Here is an 18,131-nt window from a genome sequence, read left to right on the forward strand (position 1 = left end):
AGCTGTCAGGTGACAGGAACCAGCCAATGCCTCCCAGTTCAGAAACAGTCTGCCAAGAGCTGAGATTGGAAGTGGACAACCAAGGAAACTTAGGGGAGCATTTTCATTTCCATGCTTATGAATATTTATTTGAATCAATTTGTCAGATGTGATCAAAATAGTAGGGAAAATTTATGGTTGACACCACCTTGGGACAGTTTTGACAGGAATTCGGGGAACTAGGAATATTTTTAGTTCCATCTGGGTTGATGGATCAGCAAATAGCTAGAGAGGATTAAGGGGTGGGGGCGGGAATCAGGCCTTGTTTCTCATGTGACAGATAACAGACTCCACAGTTCTTAAAGCTCACCGTTTGCTGCCTCCCAAAATGATGCTTAAGTCTCCCTCCCAAAAAATAACAACTCAAACATGGCAGCTGGTCTTGTCAAACGGGCCAATATAAGGTTCATTTGGCAAGTTTGTTGTTGTTTAGTTATTTAGTCATTTACGACTCTTCGTGACCCCATGGACCAGAGCACGCCAGGCACTCCTATCTTCCACTGCCTCCCGCAGCTTGGTCAAACTCATGCTGGTGGCTTTGAGAACACTGTCCAACCATCTAGTCCTCTGCGTTCCCCTTCTCCTTGTGCCCTCCATCTTTCCCAGCATCAGGGTTTTTTCCAGGGAGTCTTCTCTTCTCATGAGGTGGCCAAAGTATTGGAGCCTCAGCTTCACGATCTGTCCTTCCACTGAGCACTCAGGCCTGATTTCCTTCAGAATGGAGAGGTTTGATCTTCTTGCAGTCCATGGGACTCTCAAGAGTCTCCTCCAGCACCATAATTCAAAAGAATCAATTCTTCAGTGATCAGCCTTCTTTATGGTCCGGCTCTCACTTCCATACATCACTACTGGGAAAACCATAGCTTTTACTATATGGACCTTTGTTGGCAAGGTGATGTCTCTGCCTTTTAAGATGCTGTCTAGGTTTGTCATTGCTTTTCTCCCGAGAAGCAGGCACCTTTGCCAGTTTCCTCCATTCCAAAGCTATTTTCCCCTTGAAAAAGGACTCCAGGAAGTGTCCAGGGGTGAGAATTGCTGAGCTGGGCCAAGGAAAGCCTAATCCTATCACCAAACGTGCCAAGGGGCCAGACATGCAAAGGAAGTTCTATTGTACTTTGGGTGATGGGACTTCAGAGGTGTTTGCCTATGCTAATCTTATACCTGAGTCTTGCCCTGACATGGGCATGCTTATGCTAATCTTGTACCAAGGACTTGTCTGGACATGTTTGCCAAGGTTAGACTAGTGTAACCCCTGTCTACCCCTCCCCTTTTGAGACATGTCAGTGTTGTAACAATGATATAGCAATGATGCTCTAGAAACGGTATTCTGGGATATCGTGGGGAAGTTTTAAAAGTCTTTGTCACCCCATGCTCAAAATTCCTCTTTCAACCTGTTGCGCAATAAACTTTGGTTTACAGCTATTTGCTCCAGTTGGTGGCTGGATTCCTTCCTTTATTCCTCAAGGGACCCGCAGGCTCCGCCCGACGAGCTGGGTGACTGAGCAGCCTCACATCTAGATTTTTCCGTAACACACAGGAGACAGATGAGGTGATCAGGCACTCCCATTTCTTTAAGAACTTGCCATAGTTTGCTGAGGTCGACACAGTCAAATGCTTTTGTGTAGTCAATGAAGCAGAAGTAGATGTTTTTCATCAACTCTCTATCTTTCTCCATAATCCAGCATGTTTGCAATTTGGTTTCTGGTTCCTCTGGCCCTTCGAAATCCAACTTGCACTTCTGGGAGTTCTCAGTCCACATACTGCTTAAGCCTGCCTTGTAGAATTTTAAGCATAACCTTGCAAGCGTGTGAAATGAGTGCAATTGTGCGGAAGTTGGAACATTCTTTGGCATTGCCCTTCTTTGGGATTGGGATGTAGACTGACAAGAGTCTTGTTTTTTATATATACAGCTAAAAAACCTTAAAACTCCTACAACACTTACCAAATAGAAATCTAATAGCTTGTCCCCCAGGCACTAGGAGGCAACCTGATGTTCAAGGCTTCACCCCACCCCCAAACTCTGAGCTTTTGGTTTCTCTTTAGACATTCATCTGTGGTCGCCTGGAGCATTTGAGGGGAAAGAGAGAGAACATTGGGGCATACGAAGCAAACATAGAAAAAGAAAGTGACAACCTGCTTGTAAGTGTCATTGTTACTTGGAAGGGAACAAGTGCTATAAGTTTAATGTACATATAATGCTGTGCTTGAATGCATTGTAAAAAAAAAAACTATAAAGGTAAGTTTCTCTTAGACTTAGGCAAGAGGTTCCACTCTGACAAAAGCATCAGAGGAGGCTGGATCTTTCCTCATAACTCATCACTGGAGGCATAAGCTGCAGAGCTCTCACGGAAGGAAGCTTAAACTTGAGAAGCCAGTGTGTTCTTGCTGGAGATGGCTAGGAGAAGCAGCAGCAGCAGTTGCAAATTCAGTGTTTCCCAACCTTGGGCCTCCAGCTGTTTTTGGACTACAACTCCCATCAGCCCTAGCTAGCAAGACCAGTGGCCAGGGATGATGGGAATTGTAGTTCAAAAACAGCTGGAGGCCCAAGGTTGGGAAACACTGATTAATAAGTCATGCAATTTTGAAGAAGCTTAGGACCAACTATGCCCTGGGGGCCCCGATCTTTCTCACTGCCAAAGAAAACTAATAAATGAAAAGGAAGAGAAGCTACCCATGTCACACTGACACAAACAGCTTGCATATGAACTTCGTAAAATAATGAAAGTGTACTACCCCTCCCCCCCCGCTCGCTCTCCCCACCTCTCAATTCCCCAGCCTTACACTGTATACAACATTAAAGTCAGTCTGTCTTTGAATTTTTATGATATCCAAAGTAACAGAGTAGCTTATAGCTAGGAAGCCAAATAGCTATTCTAGGTGATAGTTCCTTTTTACAGACTATACAGCGGCCAGACTCTTGCTATTCAAAAGAGCTTTACTTTCATAATCATATAACTGAGAAGAGTAGAAGAGGAGTCTGTAACCTGAAGTGTATGAAACACGAGGTACCACTGTACAATCTTCTGCTTATTCAAACACGGGCACGTTCTCACTTGAATTCTCTTATAGTTTTTCTTTCACATGAGCAGTATTGTCTCTGTTTCTGCACAGGTTTCTGCTTATTAACATTTAGTGCCCGCCAGGACCACATTAACACCGGTCCTGAGAGATCTGCATTGGCTCCCAGTACGTTTCCGAGCACACTTCAAAGTGTTGGTGTTTTTAATATTAATGCTGTACAACACTTGATTGGGAGCCGCCCAGAGTGGCTGGGGAAACTCAGCCAGATGGGCAGGATATAAATAATAAATAGTTATTATTATATAGTGGTCTTCCTCTGTTTCACTTCAGACAGATCACACTGACACACTGTGACTACGGTTACAGTTGCTCCAAGATAATTCAGTGGGGCCTCTTCTCAGTTCATTCTCTTCTGGATCAGTGCCTTAATCCTTTGTAGATTCTGTATAACACAAAATAACCATTGAGGTGTCCCCAGATGTTGTTGTCCAGTTCCCATCAGCTTCAGCCAGCAGGGCAGACAGTCAAGGAAGATAGAAACTCTAATCTGGACCTCACCACCTGGACTCTGCTGCCCTATATCCTTCCCATTGAAACAACCGTGAAAATAAATTTTGGACGCTATAGATTTATCCTGGTCTGGTGCATGCAATGTCTTTTGTTTTGCAGCTGTGTGATTTGTGCTCGTATTGTGGTGGCCACAGACTATAAACAATAAAATTTAAAGATACGGTATATTGAACTGCAAAAATAAGTAATAAAATAATAAAACGATTTTTTTTTTTTTTTGGTCCTCACCCCAAAATGGTGTGTGTGTGTGTCTCCTGGTGTTTTTGGTTATATTGGGGGTGGGGTGGGGTGGAGGGTGGAGAAGTATAAGGCCAAAACCACTCCCCTCCTCTGCTAAATGGATGCAGGAGACCAGAGGCAGCGAAAGAAAAAGCAGGGAAAGAGAAACCCTCCAAGTGCCACTGTTTAGAATTAGAGAATGGAGTTATCCAACCCCCGGCCCCCTGAAGGCAATCCTCTATAGGAAAGTTTTTTAATGTTTAATGTTTTATTATGTTTTTTATATATGTTCGAAACTTCCCAGAGTGGCTGGGGCAACGCAATAAGATGTGCAGTGTATAAATAGGAAAATTATATTTATGGGAAGGGATGTTCCTATTTTCATGAGAGAAATGTTGGAGGGTTTGGAAAGGTCGGTGGCTGGAGCTAAGTGATTGCATGATCCCAACCAGCAGAGCTGGGAACTGGACTGCCTCCTCCAGCTACCCATTCGGGCTGCAGGCATAGCTGTCAACCTTCCCTTTTTTTGCGGGAAATTCCTTTATTCCAGCGCCATTTCCCGCTGCTATCTCGGATTGTTAGGTATCCTGTAGAGTAGACTGTCCCCGGGACAGGTGAGTCTGCTGATCCCTTATTTTCAAATCTGAAAATTGACAGCTATGGCTGCAGGGTGGCATAGTCCCAGCTTACTGAAAATATTTAGTGATGAGGAAACCAGTGACTGCACATCGGATCACAAGGAGACTTATTTGTGCAACATTCTGGATGGCATATAAGATGCCAGGTAGATTCCAACGATACAATAAATTTTGAGGGACAGCGCAAGGGGGCGCATCCAGCCTCGCAGCCTCCCAGGGCCCAACCCACAGCCAGAGAGGCAGGAAACGGGGCCAGCCAGGGGGACTCGAGAGCGGCTGCACTTTCCTGTCCCCCGCCGAGGAGAGCGGAGGAGCAGCGGCCCGTGGCCTGGCGAGTTTCCCCGGAGAGGAGCCGGATTCCGCTGCAGGGACGGAGCGAGGAGTCCGAGGTGCAGGAGGCGGGGGGGGGGGAGGAGGAGGAGAGCACGTGGGCCTGGCAGGATCAGGCCCCGAGTGGAGCCAGAGGCGCCCCCCCCACCCGGGCAGGAAGGGGAAGGGGCGCAGCTGAGGGGCAGGGCATCTGCAGGAGGGCGCAGGGGCAAACATCTCTGGCTCAGGCTGGCACGGACCCTGCCGGAGACCCTGGGGAGCTGCTCCCTTCAGTCCTGAGCTCAAGGGGCAGAATGAGGGCTCCAAGGCAGCTGCTGCTTCGCGGTGGACGATGCATACAGTCGTCCCATGATCAGCGGCGTACCTGGGGCTTTTGCCGCCCCTCTCCCTGTCCCTCAGCAGGGAGCCCCGTCCTCTTCCACGGTCCTCCCCACGGGGGAGAGGGAAGGGGAGGCGGGGGGGAATGGAAGAGCAGTGCAGCAGGGAGGTGCCCCTCTCACTCTGCAGCCCCCTGACACCCTTTGCAGGCCACTACTCCTGCCCCCCCACCTCTGCCAGTGCCATTGATAAACCTACCGCCCTCCTTGGTGAATTAATCTGTTCGCCTTTGAAAGCTCTCTTTGCCACCACCATCACCGCATCTTGTGGCAATGATGTCCATCAGATTCATCTAGCAAGGAAATGGCTTCTTTTGCCTGCCCCAAATGAAGGTACACTGTGCCTACACATGGAGGTTCTGTTGTTCTGTCAAGACTAATAAAACATCTAATAGATCTATTTCCCGGAGAACGCATCTGATCTTTTCCCAAGCTATCAAAGTTAGTGACCTCTTGTGTCTGCGTGTAAATAAGTGAGACAGACTTAAGCCTGTTTCATTAAAGGTTTTATTTCCACCTTAGTAAGGCAGCAGAGTTTTGAGATGAAGGCTGAGGGTTGAAGTGCAGAGGAAAGGAGGATTATTAAGATGTGTGGCATATGGAAATGAATTACTGATAATAAAAACGTTGAAGACAGTATTGTAAAAGACTGAGGAAGGCGAGATTGACATTAGCTATTCATGTACAGATTATTACTCATTTCTATATATTTTTCAGAAAAATATCTCTTTTTTTAAAAAGATGTTTATTGCAATTTTGAACAATAGAACAAACTTCACAATCAAAACCAAAAAAAAGAAAGGAAGGAAAAAACATTATCACAATCAAATTAAAACAGAAAAATGCAATACAAAACATAAAAAATAGAAAAAAGACAGAAAAATATCTCAAAGCAATTAAAGGAAAATCTCATTGCTGTTTGTGTCCATAGGATGTTGAGAACATTAACCCTGTAGATCCAGGAGTTCTCTCCTCTTGATAGTCTCCGATTTGATTGTTCTTTCCTATAGAGCAGGAGGAACGAAACATTTATGGGCTTAAAGCTGCATTGATTCTGGAGGCCACATTCCAGTGAGCTTTGTGGCCAATGTACGCACATGCATGCGCACACAGAAAAGAGATGCAGACCATAAAGTCACATGCACACACGCCAGAGGTGCTGCACACACTCACCAGATATGCCATCTAGCATACATACAAGTCTTGCAAACACAATCAGCATGTTTAGACCTTCCAACCCCAGTGTTGGGCTGGAGGGGAAATAAGAGCACAAGAAGACCCTGCTGAATTAGCAAGGAGATCTGTGGGGAAAAGACCCATCAGATTGTTCTTTAGAAATCCTCTTTAAAGAGCAGCCAGAGGGATCATTTATTTCCAGATCAGGGCTTCTATCCCATTTTAGCACTGTGCTGATTCCTGCTGAGATTGGAGTTTAAAAGTTCTCTCTAAGGGCCCTTTAGGCATCTTTCTCTCCAGGACAGACAGAGATCTTCATCCTATGATCAGATCAGGAGATGTGTTTATTTCTTTTCCAGCAGGGTGGCATAAAAATGGAAGAGCAGAGACCCAGGAGACCCATTCAAAGGGAGAGACTAGAGTGCAAAGGAAGGAAACCTCCTGCCGGCCAAGTTGGGACCATCAGGGATCTTCTACCTCAAGCCGATTTACGTCAAATTCAGCAGGAGGCAGAGGAGGGGCAGCCGCAGCAGCACTGGGAGGCCCAAAAGCAGGATTTCCTGAAGACGATGCAGCCCCCTCGTTCAAAGTGGGAAGCCCCACAGGCTCCCAGTCCTCCCCACTCCGGGGATGGTGTCCTCTCCTTCAGGGGAGCTGCAGATGCCAGTCGGAGGCCCAGTGGGAGAGCAGGGGGAGCAGACCAGACCCTGCTCCCAGACACTGAGGGGCTTCTGGGAAAGGTAAGTGCCCTCCTCTCACCTGGGTTTCCAGGACCTGGAGGTCACAGGTCCACTGCCTCTAGACATGGAGGTTCTGTTTAGCTATGGTGGTGAATATTCTTTCTTCTCCATGCAAGGGCCACCCATGTATTCAAAGCAGTCCTTTGCAGATTAACTCTTAAGTTCCAAGGGATCTCCTCTCAGGCCACTAATGTGCATACCATGCCAGCCTTAGGAAGGGAGGTGGGACAGGCAGGTGAAAGGGATTGCCAAAGGTGTTTGAAAATGGGAGGGGGCTTTTGGGAAGGGGGTGCCCAATTGGGGCTTCTCCAGGGGCAGCAGAATGTCTTGGGCAGGAGAATCCCTGCAGGGGCTCTCAGACTCCCTTGGCTTCTTCTTCCCTCCCTCCCAGGAAGCTGCAACTTGCTCTGGATTCTGCGCTCCTCAGGAAGCTGAACCTGCAAACCTAGCTGAGACTGAACCTGCAAGCCTGGCCAGGATGGAAGGAGGAAGATGGACGGTTGACCTGGTCAGGCTGTCTCCCGCATCCCTCCACAGAACCTCTGAGCATTCCCTCCCAGGACCCTTGGAGAAATCTGGTGAGTTCCAGAGGAGAGGAGATGGGGACAGGGATAGGTGGAAGGTGGAGGGAGAAAGAGGAAAAGATGGAGAGGAGACAAATGGAAGGAAGTTCCTGACAGGAAGAAGGAAGGAGTGAGGCCTTCTTCGGAGCAGCTCTTTGTTTCTTGAATCCTTTTCCTAAAGTAGTGGGGGCAGATTTTCTTCCTCCAGGCTTTGAAATGTTAGGTGTTATTTCCACGGCAGGAATAATTGATGATAATGATGTTGCACACCAATCCTGAACAATGGGTGAAGGGGAATGGAAATGCTTCCCATAATTATTTATAATTAATGTATTTAAATGGTTTCTATTACCTTTATTTTTTATAGACAGAGTCAGAATGATACATTCCACCAGCATCAAAACACAATAGATGCATGCACCTCCCCAGTTTGGTGGGCTTAAGGGACAAAGGACCAGTTATAATGATACACGATTCCTGTGGCTGGAGGCTCTACACTTAGGATTGGGCATATAAAGTCCAAGAGTGTCTGGTATTATAAGCAAATTGTGTAAACTTGCCAATCTTACAGACTGGGGTTGTTTGTGAGAGGGAGGGAGGGAGTGGGATAATAATTTTAGCGCCCCTTGGTTCTCCCGCACAGACGCGAGACAACTCCAGTAGTAATTATCTCAGGTTTATTGCTCAAACTCACAAATCACTGTGGAGCTCAGTCTTCAGCCTGTTCATCCCAGCTTGCAGTTGCCGAGTCCTCCAGCAAAGAAGCCCCCACTTTCACTTTCTTTTCTCCTCTTCTCGCATATTCTCTTGAGCCTACGATTTTTTGGACAGGCTATTTCCAGGGTCTCTGTGTCAGAGCTCAAACTGGAAATAACAGTCTGTGCCCCCCCCCTGGCACCCCCTCTTCCTGCTCTTTGTTCTTTCCTCCTGCTGCAGCTTGGCTGCTCCTCCCCTGCTTCACATTCCAACTGAATCACATCTCTTGCGTTCTCAGGCTCTGTCAGCGGAGGCACGAGAGGCTTGAGATTCACGGAGCTGACACCCTGTAATTTTGTCCGTCCCTAAGCTTCCATGGAGATACTGTGGTATAACCTTGGTGCAAATTTGAAAATAAGTACACAAAGCCAACAAAGAGACTCAGAAGTTTATAGTGGCACCAGCTTTCCTGGTCAAGAGTCCACTTTGTCAGACTGCAGCCCACAAAAGCTTAGGCAATAATACATTTATCAGCCTTTAAGGGCTGCAAAAGATGAATAAACAGAAGCGTAGTTCATTTATGGAATCTATCCTACAGGAGACAGTGATGGCCAGCAACTTGGATAGCTTGAAGAAAAGGATAAGACTGACGTCTCTTCTCTGCCCTCGTGGTCCTAGGCAATAATGCTTCTTAATACTAGTTTCTGGAAAGCACAGGAAGGCAGAGAAGACTCTTGTGCTCCAATCCTGCTTGCCGGTTTCCTGCTTGCCGGTTGTGAATGGAGTGATCATGTGTTGCTCTTTGCACTATCTCATCAGCTTTCATAAAATTGGAACCTAGAGAGGATAGTGGAGAATGAAGGTGTTAAAAATGAGAGAAGGTACAGATTGGGATTGACATGTGTTCAGTTCCCTTTTTGTCTTTCTTGAAAGTCTAACAGGATTCTCTTTCCTCCCAGACTCCCAAACAGGTGAGGAAGATGAAAGTCAGAATTCTATGAAGCCACATGAGAATTTATGGGGGAAAACAAAGAAATTGAGGATACAACAACAAACTCACAAAGGAGAGAAACTATTTGAATGCACGGAATGTGGAAAGAGCTTCAGTCAAAGTGGAAAACTTAGAATACACCAACAAACTCACACAGGGGAGAAACCATTTAAATGTATTGAATGTGGAAAGTGCTTCAGTCGAAATGATGCACTAAGAAAACACCAACGAACTCACACGGGGAAGAAACCTTTTAAATGTATTGAATGTGGAAAGTGCTTCAGTAGAAGTGAAAATCTTAGAAGACATCAACGAACACACACGGGGGAGAAACCATTTAAATGTATTGAATGTGGAAAGAGCTTCAGTGAAAGTGGAGCATTTAGAATACATCAACTAACTCACACGGGGGAGAAACCATTTAAATGTGTGGACTGTGGAAAGAGCTTCAGTCGAAGTGGCGCACTTAAAAGTCATCAGCGAAGTCATATAGGAGAGAAACCATTTAAATGTATTGAATGTGGAAAGAGCTTCAGTCATAACGGAGCACTTAAACTACATGAACAAATTCACACGGGGGAGAAACCATTTAAATGTATGCAGTGTGGAAAGAGCTTCAGTCGTAACGGAACACTTAAAGTACACCAACGAACTCACACGGGGGAGAAACCATTTAAATGTATTGAATGTGGAAAGAGCTTCAGTCAAAGTGGAGATCTTAGAATACACCAACGAACTCACACGGGAGAGAAACCATTTAAATGTATGCAGTGTGGAAAGAGCTTCAGTCATAACGGAGCACTTAAACTACATGAACAAATTCACACGGGGGAGAAACCATTTAAATGTATGCAGTGTGGAAAGAGCTTCAGTCGTAACGGAGCACTTAAAGTACACCAACGAACTCACACGGGGGAGAAACCATTTAAATGTATTGAATGTGGAAAGAGCTTCAGTCGATATGAAATCCTTAGAATACATCAACGAACTCACACAGGAGAAAAACCATTTGAATGTATTGAATGTGGAAATAGCTTTAGTCGTATTGAAACACTTAGAATACATCAACGAACTCACACGGGAGAGAAACCATTTAAATGTATGCAGTGTGGAAAGAGCTTCAGTCATAACGGAGCACTTAAAGTACATGAACAAATTCACACGGGGGAGAAACTATTTAAATGTATTGAATGTAGAAAGTGCTTCAGTCGATATGAAATCCTTAGAATACATCAAAGAACTCACACTGGGGAGAAACCATTTAAATGTATTGAATGTGGAAATAGCTTCAGTCGTAGTGAAACACTTAGAATACATCAACAAACTCACACAGGAGAGAAACCATTTAAATGTATGCAGTGTGGAAAGAGCTTCAGTCGTAACGGAGCACTTAAAGTACATGAACAAATTCACACGGGGGAGAAACCATTTAAATGTATTGAATGTGGAAAGTGCTTCAGTCAATATGAAATCCTTAGAAGACATCAACGAACTCACACTGGGGAGAAACCATTTAAATGTATTGAATGTGGAAATAGCTTCAGTCGTAGTGAAACACTTAGAATACATCAACGAACTCACACAGGAGAGAAACCATTTAAATGTATGGAGTGTGTTAAGAGCTTCAGTCAAAGTGGACACCTTAGAAGACATCAGCTAACTCACACACAATGAAAACTACAGGCGTATTGAATGTGGAAAGGACTTCAGAGGGAGTGGAGACCTTAATATTCATTAGCAAATTCACACTAGGGAAATGATATAAATGTTATCCACTCAGGGTTCACTACTTACACCAAGAAACTCATAAAGGGGAAAATCAGATGTAAATGCATGGAATGATGTTTTAGTGTTTGTACTTAAATTTGTATACACATATGTATGTATAAAAGTAATGAAGGTCATATATACTAAATGTACAAAATAAGTGGCAACTTTTTGCTAGATAAACAGGGAGGGAGTGTATGACCACGGGGAAGATCTCCAAAAAGGAGCAGCAGCATCTTGGCCACTACCGTCATCTAGACCAGCACCGCCTGGAGGCGGACCAACGCCTACACCCTCGGGATCTGAGGAAAAGGAAGACACCCCACTTTAGGAACAACAAAACAGAACAGGATGTCTCTGCAGCTACTTAGTTGAAATATAAATGGCGGGAATTCCCCGGAAAAAAGAAGGAGGATATTTCATATCTTGAAGAAAGAACAATTGGATATTATTTGCTTACAAGAAACACATGTGACCAGGCTCCACAGGAAAGTGTTAATTAACAAAAGAGTAGGCCAAGAATTTATTTCTTCGGACAAGGTCAAGAAAAGAGGAGTGGTGATATATGCAAAGGAGAACCTGTCACCAAAATTTTTATTCAAGGACGATCAAGGAAGAATATTGGCAATTGAAATTCAAACACAAGGAGAGAAAATTTTGATATTAGGAATTTATGCACCAAATGATGGGAAATCAGAATTTTTCAAGAAGCTGCACGAGACCATGCTGGACTATATGGACTATTCTAACATCATTATGATGGGAGACATGAATGGGGTGGTATCAACAAATATGGACAAATCTCAAAACCAAAACTTAACAACAGACGGCAGACTCCCCAAAACTTTCTTCGAAATGACTGACAATATGGATTTGATTGACATATGGAGGACAAAGAACCCCTTAGGTAAAGAAGGAACTTTCTTTTCTGAGGCCCACCTGTCATGGACACGAATCGACCAAATATGGACATCTAGAGGGTTGGCACCTAAGACCAGAAAGGTGGAAATCTGCCCAAAAACCTGCTCCGACCATAACGCTCTGAAAATGGAACTGAGACTTATTCCAACCGGATCCTTCAGATGGAGAATGAATGACACCTTACTAAGAGATCAAGAGATTGTGAAGAAGGCCCAAAAAACGTTAAAGGACTACTTCGAAATAAATTTGAATACTATGGTAGAAAAAAGAACGATCTGGGATGCCAGTAAAGCAGTTATGAGAGGGTTTCTGATACAACAAAATACAATTAAGAAAAAACTCTGGAATGGAAAAAAGGAGAAAATCTTGGAGAAAATAAGTGAAGGAGAGAAAAAATTGAGAACTAAACCAAAGTCAAAGGAGGTGCTGAGAGAAATCAAATTCCATCAAGCACAATATTCGAAATTGATTAATCAAGAGATTGAATGGAAAATCAAACAAATGAAGCAGAGATCGTTTGAATCAGCAAATAAATGTGGAAAGCTACTAGCATGGCAGCTGAAAAAAAGACAAAAGTTAAATACGGTTACAAATCTAGAGATTGAAGGAAGAATGGTTCAGAAACCAGAAGAAATTAGGAAGTGCTTCCACAGATACTTTAAAGCAGTGTTTCCCAACCTTTTTTGGGCAAAGGCACACTTGTTTGATGAAAAAAATCTCGAGGCACACCACCATTACAGCCCCGTGACGTCAGCGCGCAGCGTCACGCCGGGAGGGACGCACGAAAGTGTAACTTTCAATTTTTTTCCCTCCCCCTTGCCGGGGAACCTCCAAGCTTTGGGGGTGGGGGGGGAGGAGGCAGCAAAGCGAGGGACTGAGGGACTCCTCCAACGACAAGGGTTGGGGAAGAAGAGAAAGGGCTATTCCGCTCCAGTCACGGGAGGGGAATATGTACTGGCCCAACTGGTGTGCGGTCTTCGGAAAGCGGGGTGCGGGAAGGAAGCCTAGGCTCGGGGTCATAGAATCATAGAATCATAGAGTTGGAAGAGACCACAAGGGCCATCGAGTCCAACCCCCTGCCAAGCAGGAAACACCATCAGAGCACTCCTGACATATGGTTGTCAAGCCTCTGCTTAAAGACCTCCAAAGTAGGAGACTCCACCACACTCCTTGGCAGCAAATTCCACTGTCAAACAGCTCTTACTGTCAGGAAGTTCTTCCTAATGTTTAGGTGGAATCTTCTTTCTTGTAGTTTGGATCCATTGCTCCGTGTCCGCTTCTCTGGAGCAGCAGAAAACAACCTTTCTCCCTCCTCTATGTGACATCCTTTTACATATTTGAACATGGCTATCATATCACCCCTTAACCTCCTCTTCTCCAGGCTAAACATGCCCAGCTCCCTTAGCCGTTCCTCATAAGGCATCGTTTCCAGGCCTTTGACCATTTGGGTTGCCCTCCTCTGGACACGTTCCAGTTTGTCAGTGTCCTTCTTGAACTGTGGTGCCCAGAACTGGACACAGTACTCCAGGTGAGGTCTGACCAGAGCAGAATACAGTGACGCTATTACTTCCCTTGATCTAGATGCTATACTCCTATTGATGCAGCCCAGAATTGCATTGGCTTTTTTAGCTGCCGCGTCACACTGTTGGCTCATGTCCACCGGGCGCAAGGTCCACTGACCTCGGTGGAGAAAGGCAACAACCGGAGCCGATGACCAGTGGCGTAGCGTGGGTTGTCAGCACCTGGGCAAGGCAAATAATTTGTGCCCCCTAACCCGTGGATTTTAGCACTCGAGTGCGAGCGCGCCCCCTCAAGATGTTGCGCCCGGCCCCCCTGCACCCCCACGCTACGCCACTGCTTCAGGTCCCCCAATAAAACATTTGAGGGGGCCAGTCCCCCAGTTGATGGGCATTGCCAATGTGATCAACTATGTAGGGCGGGGTTTACTTGCCTCCACCCCCCCATATCATACTGTATTCACGTTGGAACCCCTGATGAACTCAGCGGGGCTTACTTCTGCCCCGCAAGCCTTTGCACCTCCGCGTCTCCTTTCCTCTCTATATGTAAGAGGGTGAAGGTCAGGCTGGCAGCGCAAATAAGGGCCCCGCTGCTGAAGGCCTCGCCCGCCGCGACCTCCTGGTCCACGGGCAGGGCAAGAAAGTGCCTTTTCCTTGGGGGGGGGGAGTCTTAAATTTCAAACCATTATTATTATTATGAATATCTAGGAGAAGGAAAACTCTGATCCTAAACTTCTGCTGCCTTGCAGCTCTACTGATTCTTGAGAAAAGCTGTGGGAGTAAACCCGAGCAAAAATCCTTACCCACTGCCTTGTGCGGCATCTTCTGGAGAAGAAAAGAAAGAGGAGTAAACTCCACATAAATCTGGAGTGGAGTCCTTACAGCACTTGGAGGGATGCCTCCTTTCAGCAACTCCTGCAGACAAGCTAGTGTAACTTAAAAAAAATATGTTTTGAGCATCAACTTGGGAAACAGTCTTGAGTGGTCAGGAAGTTCACATATCACACTGTGAGCTTTGGTTGTCCTATTAAAGGTATCCTTTAACTATGTATTCGAATTTTGCTTTAAGAGAGAGAGAGAGAGAGAGAGAGAGAGAGAGAGAGAGAGAGGCGCCAATCAACAGCTTTCCTCTCCCCCAGAGGAAGCTACATTTTTGCTGATGAGATATCCGTGTTGCTAATGTAGCACCACGGGGTAGCAGAGAGAGTGAAAGTTAGAAATATTTAAAAGGACTCTAGGTGCTCTGTGCCTTGAAGAATATTCATGCCCCCAAATGATTCTGTAGCTCTGGTTATAATAGCATCTCCCCGCCCCCTTAAAAAGGCATCATTCTCTTTGCTCCACTTCGGCAGTTTTTGAAAACAGTTCTCGGCGAGTGGGAGGGGGGACAGTTTGGGGGAGCTGTGAGGGGGGAAATGAGGAAAATGAAATAAATATTTCATCAGCAGCCAGCCTTTCAAAGGCACCAGATGAGTAGCCTAATTCAATCAAACATATGCTTTGAACAGCCGCCTTGTTATTTTATAAATATGGGTTTAAAAGGACGTGTGAAGTGGAAGAACATCTGGTTAGAAAGAAGCGACTTGGTTCTTTTTTAATGTCTCGTCCTGATCACTGTGTGTAGTTTTGCACAGCGGTCGGCATTTAGGAGGTGTTTGCCACATGCAGAGAAACGGGAAAGACGGAATCCAGTGTGGGAAAGGAGGATCCAATGTGCGTGGTTTCTCTACCTCCACCGACGACTCGCCACGTGCGAGGAGGAAGGCGGGCTCCCTTCACCTCCCCGTCCCCTCAAGGGAAAGGGAAAACAACGTGAGGAAAAGCGACGCGGGACAGCGAGCGAGGTTCTCCTCAGAGCCTTTTCCCGCCGCCCCCTCGCAAGACAGCCCTGAAGCCGAGCGCAGAGTGAGGGGCGGGGCCCGGCAGAGTCTCGCTGCCCCCCAACGCCTCTCGAGGCGGCATGAGGGGCGCCGCGTCAAGGGCGCCGGCGGGCGCAGCGGCAGCTCCTGTCAGGGCACGAGGCGGGCCCGGCGCCTCTCCCCCACCCACCCCGTCCGCCCACCCATATCCCGCTCAGGAGGGGCCGGTGGGCTGGCAAGCGCCTCACGCCAGCAGCACCAGAGAGGGAGAGAAGTCCGTCTCCCGCCGCCGCCGCCTCTTCATCCCCAGCAGCAACTTCCCTGCCCGGCTCCCCGCCGCCGCCTCCTTCTCTCCCTGCTTTGCAGTAGCAGCCGCCGCCGCCGCGGCACACCAGGCAACATCTCGCGGCACACTACTGTGCCGCGGCACACCGGTTGGGAAACACTGCTTTAAAGAACTTTATGCACAGGGGCCTCAGAAAGAGTTTGAGATAGACCAATTTTTAAAGACAAATGGATTACCAAAAATAACTCAAGATAAAAGATCAATCTTGAACTGTAAAATAACTCAACAGGAAATTGAAGGTGCTATTCAGAATATGCAACTTGGCAAATCTCCAGGCCCGGATGGGCTTACCTCCAAATATTATAAGACTTTGAAGGACTATTTGATACAACCTTTGATGGAGGTATGCAACCAGATTATGGAAGGGAAGAGGGCACCAGAAACGTGGAAAGAAGCTTTCATCACATTGATACCTAAGGTGGAATCTGAAAAGACTCAACTTAAGAACTACCGTCCCATCTCACTCCTAAATGTGGATTACAAAATATTTGCGAACATTTTGGCAAATAGACTCAAAAAGGTTCTTAATGAAGTAATTCATAAAGACCAAGCAGGCTTTCTCCCAGGTAGACATATGTTTGACAACACCAGGAATATTATTGACATTTTGGAGCTCTTGCAGACTAAGAGGAACACAAGGGCGGTGTTAATTTTTATTGATGCAGAGAAAGCATTTGACAACATTTCTTGGATGTTTATGAAGAAAAATTTGGAAGGGATGGGAGTGGGGGGGGGGTTTGAAAATGGAATAGAAGCAATCTATTCAGAGCAAAAAGCCAAACTGATAGTGAACAATGTGGTGACGGAGGAATTTAAAATTGAAAAAGGGACACGACAGGGGTGCCCTCTATCTCCCCTTTTATTTATTTCAGTCCTGGAGGTGCTGTTAAACATGATTAGGGAGGACCGGCTGGTACGAGGAATAGAGGTCGGAGTGAAACAATACAAACTGAAAGCTTTTGCAGATGACCTAGTTTTAACATTACAGGAGCCAGAATCTAGTACAAAAAGAGTTTTAGAGCTTATTTCTGAGTTTGGTCGGGTGGCGGGATTCAAGTTGAACAAGCAGAAAACTAAGGTTTTGGCTAAAAATTTGACACTTACAGAAACAGATGGGTACCAGAAAGAAACAGAATTAAGTGTGGTTAAAAAAGTGAAATACCTTTTGTCTTCTAAAAATTTGAATTTATTTAAAGACAATTATGAAAAATGTTGGTCGGAAATTAAAAAGGACTTGGAAATTTGGTCAAGATTGAAACTTACCTTGTCGGGCCGAATCGCAGCTATAAAGATGAATGTATTGCCAAAAATGTTATTTCTGTTTCAAACCCTACAGATCGTGGACAGAGTGGAATGTTTTGGAAAATGGAAGAAGGATATATCTAGGTTTGTCTGGCAGGGCAAAAAGCCCCGAATAAAATTTAAAATACTAACTGATTCGAAAGAAAGAGGGGGGTTTGCCCTGCCGGACTTGAGGTTGTATTATGAAGCTGCAGCCTTCTGCTGGTTGAAGGATTGGTTTCTGTTGGAGAACACTGATGTCCTAGATCTGGAAGGGTTCGACAATGCCTTTGGTTGGCATGCATATTTATGGTACGACAAGGTGAAAGTTCATAAATTGTTTAAAAACCATATTGTCAGAAAAGCAATTTTTGCCGTCTGGATGAAATACAAAGACTTACTAGAAGGTAAGACCCCGAGGTGGCTATCACCGGTGGAGGCCAAGGCTCGAAAAAGACCCAATATGGAGGCCTATTGGCCAAAATATTGGGAAATAATTGAAAGAATTGGAGATAATTGGAAGTTGCAGAGCCAGGATAAATTAAAAAGTAAGGTGCGAGACTGGCTACATTATGCTCAAATTCAAGAGGTTTTTAAAATGGATAAAAAAGTTGGTTTCCAGGTGGAAAAATCGAAATTGGAGATGGAACTGTTAGAACCAAAGAGTAAGGTACTTTCGAGAATGTATAACTTGCTGCTTAAATGGAACACACAGGATGAGACAGTTAAATCTGCCATGATAAAATGGGCACAGGATGTTGGGCATAACATCATGTCGGAGGACTGGGAAAGGTTATGGAACACCGGAATGAAGTTCACGGCATGTAGTGCCTTGAAAGAAAACATTATGAAAATGGTATACCGGTGGTACATGACCCCAGTCAAGTTAGCTAAGATATATCACCTGTCTGATAATAAATGTTGGAAATGCAAAGAGGCAGAAGGGACATTCTTTCACCTCTGGTGGACCTGCCCAAAAGTGAAGGCCTTCTGGGAAACGATTTATAATGAACTGAAAAAGGTATTTAGATATACCTTTCCTAAGAAACCGGAGGCCTTCCTTCTGGGCATGGTGGACCG

The 18,131-nt window shown here is 45.5% G+C and overlaps 2 protein-coding genes and 2 long non-coding RNA genes across 4 annotated transcripts in view; 3 read left to right on the forward strand and 1 right to left on the reverse strand.

Annotated features, from left to right (window-relative positions):
- Positions 1-18,131, reverse strand: part of LOC308581344 — a 57,720-nt gene that overhangs the window by 1,464 nt on the left and 38,125 nt on the right. The window lies entirely within an intron of this gene.
- On the forward strand, positions 1,925-3,692 carry LOC308581285. The gene is made up of 2 exons (XR_014004928.1): positions 1,925-2,178; positions 3,437-3,692. It is a non-coding gene; the product is annotated as an uncharacterized lncRNA (long non-coding RNA).
- LOC308580469 (uncharacterized protein) lies at positions 4,732-12,107 on the forward strand. The gene is made up of 4 exons (XM_081182159.1): positions 4,732-4,876; positions 6,730-7,110; positions 7,502-7,688; positions 9,329-12,107. Exons 2-4 carry the CDS (start codon positions 6,745-6,747, stop codon positions 11,032-11,034), a joined length of 2,259 nt encoding a protein of 752 aa, XP_081038285.1. The 5' UTR covers positions 4,732-4,876; positions 6,730-6,744; the 3' UTR covers positions 11,035-12,107.
- The window catches only part of LOC308580376 (uncharacterized protein), a 40,926-nt gene continuing 27,683 nt past the window's right edge, over positions 4,889-18,131 (forward strand). Inside the window, exon 1 of the mRNA XM_081181855.1 lies at positions 4,889-5,527. Within this exon, the coding sequence (XP_081037981.1) occupies positions 5,522-5,527 (6 nt within the window). The 5' untranslated portion in view covers positions 4,889-5,521. The remainder of the gene's footprint in view (positions 5,528-18,131) is intronic.

Source organism: Podarcis bocagei, assembly GCF_964188305.1.
Source record: "Podarcis bocagei genome assembly, chromosome: 2".
NCBI classification, from domain to species: Eukaryota; Metazoa; Chordata; class Lepidosauria; order Squamata; family Lacertidae; genus Podarcis; species Podarcis bocagei.